Source organism: Alosa pseudoharengus, unplaced genomic scaffold (assembly GCF_046254945.1).
Source record: "Alosa pseudoharengus isolate Yale_2024_CS ecotype anadromous, Long Island Sound unplaced genomic scaffold, YU_APseudo_1.1 YU_APseudo_1.1_scf_3, whole genome shotgun sequence".
NCBI classification, from domain to species: Eukaryota; Metazoa; Chordata; class Actinopteri; order Clupeiformes; family Clupeidae; genus Alosa; species Alosa pseudoharengus.
Genome location: NW_027468718.1, coordinates 10,398,569 through 10,413,455, shown reverse-complemented (window position 1 = coordinate 10,413,455; position 14,887 = coordinate 10,398,569). Strand labels below are relative to the sequence as shown.

The 14,887-nt window shown below is 39.0% G+C and overlaps 1 protein-coding gene across 4 annotated transcripts in view; it reads right to left on the bottom strand.

Annotated features, from left to right (window-relative positions):
- LOC143100176 (uncharacterized) overlaps positions 1–14,887 on the bottom strand; it is a 91,793-nt gene that overhangs the window by 57,687 nt on the left and 19,219 nt on the right. For all 4 annotated transcript variants that reach the window (XM_076263148.1, XM_076263149.1, XM_076263150.1 and 1 more), the window contains exons 7-8: positions 13,774–13,833; positions 13,455–13,580 (exon numbers count right to left, since the gene is read on the bottom strand). In XM_076263148.1, coding sequence (XP_076119263.1) covers positions 13,455–13,580; positions 13,774–13,833 — 186 coding nt within the window. The remainder of the gene's footprint in view (positions 1–13,454; positions 13,581–13,773; positions 13,834–14,887) is intronic.

Below are 14,887 nucleotides of genomic sequence, written 5' to 3'. Positions count from 1 at the left end.
TGCTGCGGTTGCAATGAATGAGGATAATTGGTTTTATCTGCGGTGTTATTTTTTGCATTTTGAATATGACTCGCTCCAGTCTCAACAGCACGTCTACTTTTTTGCACAGTGTTTTCTTAAAGGAGCTGCACCATCTTACAACAATTGCATCTACATTTTCATATTAGAATGTTTTGTCAAGTGTAAGCTTAAACTACCGTGATCAATTTAAGTTTCCGTGCCCCCGCTGAAAGTCTCTTATGCTCTTATGCGCTTATCGTTACACTATCAAATCTATAAGTAACCGTGACAAATAGGGTATAAGATATATAAACTCACGCTATTGTATTATCATTAGTGCTGTCAGTTAAACGCGTTATTAACGGCGTTAACGTAAACCTATTTTAACGGCGTCAATTTTTTTATCGCGAGATTAACGTTCTTTTTGGTGTAACAAACTTTGTAGTTTTTTCACATGCTGTTGCAACAACTTGTAACGTTAGAACAACTACACCACACTGGATATAGTTAGACCGTGCTGCATGTACACACCCCCTTTTAGGGGAAAGGCAGCTGTTTGGATAATGGAAACCTATGCTGCATCAAAGTGGAGAGCGAAAAGGGCTTATACTTACTAAATCTTGAAACAAACGTGAATAAAAGGCACAAAATAAGGTTGGTGTAAGAGTTATCTGTGTGTTTATGGGATTAATGTGACCATTATGTTCCTATTTTTTGCTCTTTCCAGCCTACTAACAGGAGTGTCACGAATGTAGGCACAGTCAAACTGCCCGTGGCTGACAAAGTTCGGCAAGCTTAACTTTACATGTCATAACATCAACTAAACATGTCACACATTCATTCTATCACTTGTAATATGAACGTAGCCTTTTTCCTACAACTAGGTGGCTATGCCTGTTATACTGAAGTTCCACAGTTAGCTAGCTAGCAAGCTAACAGTTTTACATGGGATATGGTAAGTGTAGCTACAATTGAATGGGTTGTAATGTAGCCTACATCAGTTTAGACATGAGTAAGTTACATACACATAATTCTTCATAACTGCCCTGTTAGTAAAAGGATTGAATGGCCTGATAAGATGTAACATCAAGGTGTGATTAGGCTAGCTGTCTTCAGTGAAAATCAATGATATAATGTTAACTTGTTTTCTGCTAAAATGGGGCGTGATGCAGATTAAATGTAGCCTATCTTTATGATGCGCCTTTAGTAGGCTACGTAAAGGCATGCTGCACACACTTGTTTGGGCTTACAGTGGGCTACGAGCCGGCCAAATAGTGGATTCGTATAATAAACACCAAAGCAGTTCTGAACTCCCGGTCAGCTGAATGGTGTTTTAAATTGCTGTGGACACCGATGCCGACATTAGTGCGATGCACTCTGCTTTCTACGTTCATTTACTGTACATTAGATTCCATTCTTTTCGATACAACTCTGCACACCAGCATCGCACTTTGCCGCCGTGTAAATCACGATTCAGTTATATTTGGTCGACGCCGCTCCATAAAATCCATTGTTCATCCAATTTTAAAAACTTCGCCGCTGATGGCAAGTGACAGTGCACCAGACTGTAAGCCTATAAAATGGCAGTGCACTCATGTCGAAAAGTTCTTTATTTCCAACTGAACTCAAAGATAATGAATATAGTATTTTATGTTTGTTATGCCCTTTATTAGCTATATTTCTGAAGAATATGTGTTGCCTCAGGTCTGCTGCACATCTTTTGACATTTGATTTGAAATAATCAAATAGACCTACGTCTTAAAGTTAAGTTAAAGTAACTTGCTTTGCTTTTATTTGAATCCTAATCAAGATACACAATAATTGCTTTATATGGACTCCTGGAAAGTTCAGCAATGCAAAATAATAGAATTTTAATCATGCGATAAAATATGTGATTAATTGTGATTAACTATAGGAATTCAGCGATTAATCGTGATTAAACATTTTAATCGTTTGACAGCACTAATTATCATATATGTTTGGTAATGGCTCAGCTTTCTCTGATTGTTCTACTGACTTGGAAACTGCATCATGGAAGCAGTAAGTCAAGTCGCATCAAAAATAGTAGTGGCACCAAAGTGACACCTTGTGGTTGTTTGTGTCAACTGCAGTTTGTGCCATTTCTGCCGAGAAAATGGGGATCGTGATTCCTGAAGGAACCAGTCCAAACTTAACAGGGACCTACTGTAGCATTTTTCGGAGCCTGTTTTATCCCCAATTAGTGCGCTTCGGCGTTGTGGGTTTAGGTTGCTGGTCACTGAAGTCCGAACGAGGGCACCGCCGTGGAGCACCGGCTGAATTGACTTTTGTCGGGACAGTACAATTCCATCGGTATTGGTGAGTAAATTAGCCTTGTTCTTGGGCTTAGTGTGAAGATAGGTCAGAATAGTAGGGGGGCAAATGTTTAGGGGGAAGCTCCGTTGCTGTCCTGTTAACGTGAAATGCATTCCGCTTTGCCCGATTGTAATTTGTGTGGTTGGAATTGTTTAGTAGGCTAACCCAAAAGACGTGGAGGTATAGGCCTAGTTTTCGTTTGTTTGGCCAGTTGTATTGATATTGGGGGTTTATTTGTAGACCCGGTTTGGATTGTTGATTGGTGACTTGTAATTCCAGTTGCAATAATGAGTACACTTGATGCGTTTTTGTCTGCTCCTTCAGTGGCTTTGCTTGCCGCGTTAAATGTCAAACAATTGCAGAATGTGGCCAAGCACTATGCAATTGAATTGACATTGCCGAAGGGAGCTAAGAAGCATCAGCTGCTTGACTTCATTCGTGCGTGCTTGGTTGACAAGAACGTGCTGCCTGACGAGAAATTGCCGGAGCGCAGTAGTCAGGGAGCGTCGGGTTCAGATAGTGAGCACACTCCAGATAGTGAGCCCACTCCGAGTTTGAATGTAGACCCACAGCCAAAATCCAGTGTATTAACATTTGAACAACAAGTCGAATTGTTAAAACTGCAACATGATTTGCAAGTGAAACAAAAGACGTTGGAATTGGACGGTAAAAGGTTAGAAGCTGCACAGAAAGACAAAGATCGCGAATTGGAATGGGAGAGGCTTAAAAATTTAGAGCAGGATCGTGAAATTGAACGCACTAGGCTGCAATTAGTAGCTGAAGGCAAACTTGGTAGATCGCAACAGTCTGGCCTGGCCGGTATGATCAAGTTCCTGCCTAAGTTTAATGAGCATGATCCAGATGTGTTTTTTTCGTAATTTGAGAATATTGCTACTGAGCAAAATTGGAGTGATGAGGATAAAACTGTATTGTTACAAACTGCGTTAATTGGCCGTGCTCAGAAGGCATTTGTGGCTTTATCGTCCTCGGAAAAGAAGGTATATCGATGCGTCAAGGCAGCTGTGTTAAAGTGTTATGAGTTAATTCCCGAAGCGTATAGACAGCGTTTTCGGTCATGGAAAAAATCAGACAAGCAAACGTATGGTGAATGGGCTAGGGACTTAACCAGCTTCTTTAGTCGTTGGCTTACAGCTGAAGAGGTCGATTCTTTTGATGAGTTGTGTGATCTTATGATATTAGAACAACTTAGGAACACTTTGCCTGATCGCATAGCCACCTACATTAGCGAACATCACGTCAAAACAGCAGCAGATGCCGCTGTTCTTGCTGATAATTATTCTCTCATACACACAACTCCAGCTTGTGATAGTCTGTGTTCTAACAGTAAAGAACGTCGCTATAGTCGTGTTAATACGGACACATCTGTGTTTTCCAATTCAGTTGCACGTGGTAAACCATCGGATTTCGATCTTAAAACAGACTGCAACTACTGTTTTGGGAAAGACCATTGGAAAAGAAATTGCCCGGTATTATTGGATCGTCGGTCAAGAGAAAGTTCAGCCAGTGAGGGCGAAAGTCCTCACAATTGACCAATTCCCACGTCCTGTCACTAAGACAGATTTGATGTACTTTCTTGGTCGGGTGTTTTTGGTGTACTTTTAGCATTGGGCTCTTTTTCTTCGGCTTTATGGTCTGTCTATTGGGTATATCGGGGGTCCGTGAACGTCTTGGCTGATGCTTTGTTGCAGGCTCTTGATGACTGTTAAAGGGTCTCTCTCTCCTTCTGTCTCTAGTTCTTAAAGGACAATTCCGGCGCAAAATGAACCTGGGGGTTAATAACACATTTGTACGAGTTCGACCGTTCGCTGGGATTTATTTTCATGCTAGTCGAATGTGACCAGTTTTATTGCAAACCGCTAATTAGCTTTTAACGCTAGCCTTCGGGGCACACGTACAGTAGAAAGAAATCGCTATTTCTATACCACTAACAAGGCTCAAAATAGCACCACACTTAAACAGTAGCATAATGAGGGTCTCTACATGTAAACCGAAGCATTGAGAACTTTGTAAGTGTACAGGCAGTTTATTAAAAAGAAACACATTACCGTTCACGTCTGGTTGTTCACATATACAGGCAGGCGATGTGAACTAAAATCATGTAATTTGCTCAATATAGGCCTATCAGAAATAAGCTCCGATGTAACATAACTTGTATAGTGTACTTACTTAGTGGATGTCCATCTGGTCTCTCTGGTATGGATCGCCGCCTCCAATTTCTTTTCGGGACATGGAAAAAAGTTTCAACTACAGCCCTGTTTATCAATGAGGGGGAATCTTCAGACTCTACAAAACACTGCGTCTCTTGGGGGTCGCGACGCAACAGGTCCCACTCCATGCAACACAGGCACTCCTCTTCGGTGGCTATAGCTTCACAATGTCCGCAGGTAGCCTACAGTTTCTAGAAGTGCGAGGCTGTGTGCAGCATTGACTACAGGTAGCTCTCTCTCTCATAGCCCTTTCACGGAGCTCCGCAGCTCTTCGTTGGTAGGCTATATTCCGACGTCCAATAAGGGTTCATCCTCACCATGGTAAAGTTGGTTTTATATTGGACGTTGGATATTCGACACATTCGAAAAATCTATTTAGCACTGACTACGAGGGTCAAATTTGTGTCAAACCAACTTTAATGTGTTTAAACAAGGCCTGCCTATATTACACAAAGCTTCTTTTGTCCAAAAACCCATGTTTTGATTTTATGAAATTTTTAGGCTGATAAAAGATTTCAATCTATTATGCGGCTTCACCTTTTGACTTACCCATACTAAAACACATCTCCTGAACTCGGCTTACTGCCCTTTCTAGTACACAAAGCTTCTTTTTCCCTAAAACCTACTCTTTGATTTTATACAATTTTTAATGTTAAATGTTTCAAATCTATTATGCGGCTTTCCCTTTTGACCTACCCATGTCAAAACACATCTGGTGAACTCGGATTACTGCTCTATATAGTACACAAAGCTTCTTTTTCCCAAAAATCCATTCTTTGATTTTATAAATATTTTTTAATGTAAAAAAAATGCTTTAAATGCTTTCAATCTATTATGCGGCTTGACCTTTTGACCTAACCATGTCAAAACACATCTGTTGCACTCGGCTAACTGCCCTACATAGTACACAAAGCTTCTTTTTTCCAAAAATGCACTCTTTGATTTTATATTATTTTTTTACTATTCAAAAATGCTATAAATCTATTATGTGCCTTTACCTTTCGACCTACCCATGTCAAAACACATCTGCTGCACTCAGCTAACTGCCCTACATAGTACACAAAGCTTCTTTTTTTCAAAAACGCACTCTTTGATTTTATATTAATTTTTTACTATTCAAAAATGCTATAAATCTATTATGCGACCTGACATTTTGACCTACCCATGTCAAAACACATCTGCCGCACTCAGCTAACTGCCCTACATAATACACAAAGCTTCTTTTTTCCAAAAACTCACTCTTTGATTTTATATTATTTTTTTACTTTATAAAAATGCTATAAATCTATTATGTGCCTTCACCTTTTGACCTACCCATGTCAAAACACATCTGTTGCACTCAGCTAACTTGCCTACATAGTACACAAAGCTTCTTTTTTTCAAAAATGTACTCTTTGATTTTATATACATTTTTTACTATTCAAAAATGCTATAAATCTATTATGCGGCTTCCCCTTTCGACTTACCCATGTCAAAACACATCTGTTGCACTCAGCTAACTGGCCTTCATAGTACCCAAAGCTTCTTTTTTTCAAAAACTCACTCTTTGATTTTATATTAATTTTTTACTATTCAAAAATGCTATAAATCTATTATGCGGCTTCCCCTTTCGACTTACCCATGTCAAAACACATCCGTTGCACTCAGCTAACTGGCCTTCATAGTACACAAAGCTTCTTTTTTTCAAAAACTCACTCTTTGATTTTATATTAATTTTTTACTATTCAAAAATGCTATAAATCTATTATGCGAATTGACCTTTTGACCAACCCATGTCAAAACACATCTGCTGCACTCAGTTAACTGGCCTACATAGTACACAAAGCTTCTTTTTTTCAAAAACTTACTCTTTGATTTTATATAAATTTGTTACTATTCAAAAATGCTATAAATCTATTATGTGCCTTCACCTTTTGACCTACCCATGTCAAAACACATCTGCTGCACTCGGCTAACTGCCCTACATAGTACACAAAGCCTATTTTTTTCAAAAACTCTTTCTTTGATTTTATATTATTTTTTTACTATTAAAAAATGCTATAAATCTATTATGCGCCTTCACCTTTTGACCTACCCATGTCAAAACACATCTGCTACACTCAGCTAACTGCCCTACATAGTACACAAAACTTATTTTTTCCAAAAACTCACTCTTTGATTTTATATTAATATTTTACTATTCAAAAATGCTATAAATCTATTATGCGCCTTCACTTTTTGACCTACCCATGTCAAAACACATCTGCTGCACTCAGCTAACTGCCCTACATAGTACACAAAGCTTATTTTTTCCAAAGCCCACTCTTTGATTTTATTATCAAAAAATGCTATAAATCTATATTATACATTTATTGAAAATATAAAAAAATCCAGTTGATTTACACAGCCAAATGGAACTTTGGATGGAAAACAAAATATAGTTAACTTAATAAATATAAATGATGTATGTCTACCTACAAAGAGGTAGCTTGTTTTTTTGCATTTTTGAATAGTAAAAAATGTATATAAAATCAAAGAGTGAGTTTTTGGAAAAAAGAAGCTTTGTGTACTATGAAGGCCAGTTAGCTGAGTGCAACAGATGTGTTTTGACATGGGTAGGTCAAAAGGTCAAGCCGCATAATAGATTTATAGCATTTTTGAATAGTAAAAAATTAATATAAAATCAAAGAGTGAGTTTCTGGAAAAAAGAAGCTTTGTGTATTATGTAGGGCAGTTAGCTGAGTGCAGCAGATGTGTTTTGACATGGGTAGGTCGAAAGGGGAAGCCGCATAATAGATTCATAGCATTTTTGAATAGTAAAAAATTTATATAAAATCAAAGAGTGCGTTTTTGAAAAAAAGAAGCTTTGTGTACTATGTAGGGCAGTTAGCCGAGTGCAACAGATGTGTTTTGACATGGGTAGGTCAAAAGGTGAAGGCACATAATAGATTTATAGCATTTTTGAATAATAAAAAAATAATATAAAATCAAAGAGTGCATTTTTGGAAAAAATAAGCTTTGTGTACTATGTAGGGCAGTTAGCCGAGTGCAGCAGATGTGTTTTGACATGTGTAGGTCAAAAGGTCAAGCCGCATAATAGATTTATAGCATTTTTGAATAGTAAAAAATTTATATAAAATCAAAGAGTGAGTTTTTGGAAAAAATAAGCTTTGTGTACTATGAAGGCCAGTTAGCTGAGTGCAACAGATGTGTTTTGACATGGGTAGGTCAAAAGGTCAAGCCGCATAATAGATGTATAGCATTTTTGAATAGTAAAACATTTATATAAAATCAAAGAGTGAGTTTCTGGAAAAAAAGAAGCGTTGTGCACTATGAAGGGCAGTTAGCTGAGTGCAACAGATGTGTTTTGACATGGTTAGGTCAAAAGGTCAAGCCGATAATAGATTTAAAGCATTTTTTTTACATTAAAAAATATTTATAAAATCAAAGAATGGATTTTTGGGAAAAAGAAGCTTTGTGTACTATATAGAGCAGTAATCCGAGTTCACCAGATGTGTTTTGACATGGGTAGGTCAAAAGGGCAAGCCGCATAATAGATTTGAAACATTTAACATTAAAAATTGTATAAAATCAAAGAGTAGGTTTTAGGGAAAAAGAAGCTTTGTGTACTAGAAAGGGCAGTAAGCCGAGTTCAGGAGATATGTTTTAGTATGGGCAAGTCAAAAGGTGAAGCCGCATAATAGATTGAAATCTTTTATCAGCCTAAAAAATTCATAAAATCAAAACATGGGTTTTTGGACAAAAGAAGCTTTGTGTAATATAGGCAGGCCTTGTTTAAACACATTAAAGTTGGTTTGACACAAATTTGACCCTCGTAGTCAGTGCTAAATAGATTTTTCGAATGTGTCGAATATCCAACGTCCAATATAAAACCAACTTTACCACGGTTCATCCTCGATGTCTTCAAATTCGTTCAAATAGCCTGCCATCTCTTATGTCTCCTGTTGCGTTCAGTGCTTCTCTTTTGCACAGTCCTTTCTTTCAGCAACAACGTTTCACATGAGATTCACTTCACATCCCAGAGTTTCGTTTTCCCAAGGCGCCTGCCTGTATGTGAACCAGACGTGAACGGTAATGTGTTTCTTTTTAATAAACTGCCTGTACACTTACAAAGTTCTCAATGCTTCGGTTTACATGTAGAGACCCTCATTATGCTACTGTGTAAGTGTGGTGCTATTTTGAGCCTTGTTAGTGGTATAGAAATAGCGATTTCTTTCTACTGTACGTGTGCCCCGAAGGCTAGCGTTAAACACTAATTAGCGGTTTGCAATAAAACTGGTCACATTCGACTAGCATGAAAATAAATCCCAGCGAACGGTCGAACTCGTACAAATGTGTTATTAACCCCTAGGTTCATTTTGCGCCGGAATTGTCCTTTAACTGCTGTCTCCTGTCTTTCCACTCTTAAATTGCTATCCAGGCGCCAGGATCTGCTGAGTGGGAAGGAGGAGGTTGGGGGGTGAGAATTAGGTGGGCTAGGGGGTGAGTTTGGTAATTTCTGGTGGTGGCTGTTGTATTGAGGGTCTGGGTGAAGGGTGATTCATTTGGTTTAGCCTCACATTAGGCTTTTGGGTTAACTGGTGAAAAAGGGTAATGAGTTTAGTCATTTTGTAATTTTGGATCTAGTTTGTTATTGGGTTTGTTTCTTTTCTTAGTATTGATTATGGGAAATGGTGTAATGGGTGGAATTTAGTTTTACAGAGACCCGTCTATGTCTTGTGGGGGGAGTGATGTCACGCCCGGCTTTGCCGTGCTGGGTGTGCTCACTCCACCTTTTGAGATAATATGTTTGGCGGTCTCTCTCCCCCCAGTCTGAAGGGGGAGCTGTCTGTTCAGGCCATCAAGTCTAGACAGCAGTTGATTGGCGGGACTGTTCAAAAACCATCTCCTGCCAGTAGTTCACTCTCTGCCATGCTCTGCCATGCACAGCTCTGTTTGACTGGGCTTAGCTCTGGCCTCCATGCTGGTGGCAGCCTCATCCTTTTTGCCTTTTTGCATTACACATAGTCTACACTTTACTGATCTGCACTACACTTTTGATTAGCTTTCTCTTGCTTCTCATTTACTGACTTGGTACACTTATTTATGTAAAGTATGTTTTCATGATATAAGTTAATGTTTTAATAAATTACTTTGTATTTAACTTAACAAACAGTGTGGTCTCCCCTATGTCATTGCTACTGTGAGCCAGGTGGCCATGACAGCGACCCCCCGAGGGTTTCTATAAATCAAATAAATTTGGAAAAAATAAAATTCAGAAAAATTCTGCCATAATTGTAAAAATTAATGTTAAGAAACATGGTAGTTAAAATTAAAATAAAACTATAGATTTTCCTACTGAGTTAATTACCACAGATTAACGACAGCATCATTTGCAGGTGTCAGGTCACTTTACGGCTCCACAGTAAACATCACAAAGCGGACCAGTAGATTTTCTCTGAACTAGCTTATTGATGATTTTTTGCTGATTTTTCAAAATGAAACGTTGGTTAATACCGAGCAAAGAAAAGACAGAGAGGCTAGCGGAGGAGGCAGAGAAGCTAGCGGAGAGGGTAGCAGAGGAGAGCAGAGAATCGCCTTGTCCATCGACGTCTGGCGCGGGAAGCCATAAGGGGGTCTATAAGCAGTCGGATCAGCCTTCCTCCAAGTGTCGCAAGTATCGAGAGGAATATTTACAGTATGGATTCACATGCGTCGTTGTCAACGAAATACAACATCCCCAATGTGTAGTGTGTACAGAGGTGCTTGCACATGAGAGCCTAAAGCCCGTAAAAATGCTCAGACACATGAAAACTAAGCATCCCTCTCTTGCCGCTAAACCGACAGATTTTTTCCGGAGAAAGGAGAAAGAGTTGCAAGGCCAAAAGAAAATCCTAATTAACCAAACAACAATCCCAACCAAAGCTCAAAAGGTTTCATATGAGGTGGCATTTTTAATTGCACAGGCAAAAAAGACACACACAATCGGGGAAACACTAATAAAACCAGCTGCCATCGCTATGAGTCGCGCAATGCATGGGCATAAACTGGCCCGTGAGCTGGAATCAGTGCCGCTGTCTGACGGGACCATTTCCTGGCTCATCACCGATATGGCCCAGGACATAAAGGGCTGTATTTTGGGCACCAGCGCATGGCGTAATACTCGTTTTTCACCCGCGGAAAGTTTAATTTGGTATTTTGCACGTTTATTTTTTAAGCATTACGCCCAGGGGTGTGGCAATTAACAACCTAGGGAGGGGCCTGGCGCATTGTCTAAAAATCGCTATCGTACACCACCTAAACCTGGTCAGAAGTCAATGGCGAGCTGTTCATATGCTATTTTAAGAGCGCATGTCAACAGTCATATTGGCAGGTGCACGCACCATCCTTCTATCATTCATGAACGCACACCAGCGCACGTCGATGCAAAGCATTACAAATTGCACGATTACAATGGGAAACATAATTAGAATAAAGATTTTACGAAATACTGTACATCTCATGATGAGTAGTTATTCACCATCATTTGCAAATTGGTAATGACGGTTAAAAGTGATTAGGGGAGAGGCGAGAGACACGTATGGAGGACAGCTGAAGACGCACTGTCAAGAGATATAAGCAACTCCTCTGCAGGATAAATGTTGTTTTATTCAGTCATTTGAGCAACATTAGGGTAAGTGTTGCTTTTTCCAGCCTATGTTTTCGATGGTAACCCATTGTCAGTCAATAGTGAAAGTAACTGCATATAACTGTCTTGTCGTTGACTGACTCCTTGGTGAAGTTAGTTTCACTTTGCCAATGAGTTCAAATAATAGACGAGTGCAAATGCGTGAAGGCTATGCTAGGTTTTAGTAATGCATGGTTTAAGAATGACTGGTCTCGCAAGCAGCCTCCTTCAAATGTGCCGTTGAATGCCAAAATACCGATGCATTTATTTGACATATCGCTCATTGCGCCGTTAAAGGGAATGACAGATGTCATTCACATTGGTTTAAAATGATGTTACGCCCCAAACACACCCATATGACTGATTAAAAGACCTAGGAACACCTTGTTACGCCATGCGCTCCACTTTTGATAACGAAACCCCTCCCAATGTGAACTGGACATCCTACTAGACTTTTGACGAGACTTTTGACGAGTGACGATGCACTTTAGCATAGGCGGTAAAACACATGGACAAAACGCCGTGTCTGCAGCCAGCCAGCTGTCAATCATAGGTGTAAACACGCCCTTGTTAGATTTGTTAAAATAACATTAAAAAAAAAATTCTGCGAGAAAACAAAAATGGTGTGTATTGAAGCATCTTGAAAACTATTGTGAGAAAAGTGACACGGAAAGTTGGCTACTTGGCCATTGAAATACATGGGGATGGGCGGAGTTACACATTGTACTGCAGCCAGCCACCAGGGGGCTCTGGACTAGCGCTCACATCACTTTTAACAGACGGCACACTGTCCAGTTCTACATATGTGTATCTATTAAAAGTGATGCGAGCGCTAGTCCAAGCTAACGTTCATCAGAATCCTGGGATACGCCCGCTTGACGGGAGAGATAGAACTTACGACTGGCCTTTGGCCATAACAACCATCCATTTAGAACTAGTAACAGCAGTTTGTCCTGCAAGTTGAGAAATTAGCTGATATGTGTCGGAAGAAATTAGTTCTACAAACAAGACAGTTTTAGCGATTAAAATGTTATAACATTATACAATTATAACAGGAAATGAACACGACGCAAGTGGCGACAGTGGAATAGGCAGGATAATATATATATATAGGCCATGTAAAATATTATATTATCTATAATATTATTACTATAATAAAATTTTGATGTGATATATATGATATAAACTACTGAACCTATAAAAAGAAAAAAATACTGTATTTCTGAATATTTATTCATGATAGCACATATTATGCCGATATTATAGCCTACTGTTAGCCTATTATTAGGCTACATTAGGCTCCTACTGCTCTACCTCTTTCTGTCTACTGCTTCAGCTGTCAGCAGCACTGGTTGAAGCCTGGAAATTGTTGTAAATTGTAAACAAATTAGGCTAATCTAATTGGCTAGTTTATCATAGTCTACTGGTTGGACTGTTCAGTTACCACACTTTTTCTCCTCAAAAGTGAGTCTTGGAGTCTGGGAAAAAACTCCCATTACATTGGGATTGAGAACTTAGCAGCCAACTTGAATGCAACCGTTTTGAAAAAAAAATGTGCAGCGTGCTAATGTTGCTAACCGGGGGCGCGTTTCCCAAAACCATAGTTGCTAACTAAGTCAGCAACTTTGTTGGTTGCAGTGCAATTTTCCATTGCCAACCAACTAAGTTGCTAACATATGTGCTAACATATGTGCCAACGTGAATGTGAATGTTTGGATTAAATGTGCATGCAGAGAAGGGTCCATAGAGAGAGAGAGAGAGAGAGAGAGAGAGAGAGAGAGAGAGAGAGAGAGAGTGGGGCAAATAGAGGCTGTGCAAGGTAGGCCTACTTCTACATTGGTAAAGTTCCACATAGCCCTACAATGAAAGATCTATGAATTGATTTATTTATTTTTGGACAACGTAGTTAAGGCTGGAGGCAAGTCTTGCTAACTGTAAAGTGCTGCGGGAAATACTGCTCGGAGCTGCAGACAAATTATGATTTAAAGAAGATTACGCCCTATTCTGATTAAAAAACTAATCTCAGCCAGTTGTAATCTTCACACATGTGTATAGATTTTTAGCCGATTCACAGTGCATCGTAACACCCCTCTACTTGACTCAGCCAAGTCATATTTAAATTCAATTTAGATAAGAACTATTTGTATGCCAGTGCTTTTTTATATTATACAGGACTTCAAAACCCACAAATGAAGCCATACATCTTGCCAATGAGTCTCGGACTAACATACTGCACAAACTCTTACCTCATACAGAAGAGATGTTTTGTCCTTTGGAATACCTTTAACAAATTGGAGGCAGTGTCTAGTGTGAAGCTCTTCACTGACAGAAATTGTAAATTCACAGACTTTTGTTCATTCAGCTCAGATGGGCTGTCAGAGATGAAGAAACAAGGTTGTCAACATAATAATTGAGGAATATTCAACAATTAATCAGATGTGGTGAAACTAAGTATATCAATATGCTATGTCAGGATAATTGCAAACAATGCAGTGGCTTTTGCATGTTAAATCATATTTTCACGAAGTTCTACTGCTATAATGAGGCTTTTGGAGCTGATCCTACCTTGAAAGGATTCCCACCAACTCAAAAATGTCAGTGTTATCCAATCCGTCAGCAGTTATCCTTCAAAACAATGTATGTAAGGGATAAAGTACAGTTCAACACCCAAACTTGGGACGTTGTGTAAAATGCAAATAAAAACAGAATGTAATAATCTGCAAATCTCTTAAACTCATATTTAGTGGCAAAAAGGGCACAGACAATATATCAAATGTATGAAAATTAATGAAAATTACCAATTTGACTATTTCTTGGAAAATATATGTTAATTTTGAATTTGATACCAGCAACACGTTTCAAAAACAGTTGGGACGGGGGTAACAAATTGCTGGAAAAGTTGTGTAATGATAAAGAAAACACACATATGAATTAGGATAACTGGCAACACAATTGGGTGCAGTGTTTCCCACAGAATTTAATTGTATTTGTGGTGGTAGGTGAAGGGGACTCTCTGGGATGAGTGGGTGTTGAGCAAACATTCTGTGTCAAGAGTCAATAAAATGAATAGCCTATTAGTTATACTTGCCTTGCACGACAAGTCGATATTGACAAGTAGCTGTAACGTTATAGTGTGCTAACCTCGACAACCCAACAATATTCTATGTATTCCCTGTGTTAGCGTAGGGATACTGCTTCTTGCTTGCACATAACTTAATTAAAGAGAGAGAGATTAAAAGGAAAGGATTTCATCCCATATACATTAGTACAACATAAAAAATCATTGTGTGGTGGTCAATGTTGATATTGTGGTGGGCCGCCACAAATAAGTCAATGTATGGGAAACACTGGGGTGTGAAAAAGATCATCCCAGAGAGGCAGGATCTCCTAGAAGTAATATATGTAGGGTAGCGCTGCCGCGATTAGTCGACGTAATCAACCATGAAAATTAGTCAATGGCAATTTTTTTAGCCCACGAGTCGTTTTACTATTGACCGCCTATTTATTTTTGGTTTCCCATATATGATTAATGGAACAGCGAGCTGGCCTGTACTGTTTATTAACTCTTGAGAAGTACAATGACTGTCTTTGGATGTTAAACAGGCTACTTAGACTTTTTATCAATAATGTTTTAAACCCGGCGCGCCTGCAGGCAACTCAACATCGAGAGAGAATTTTC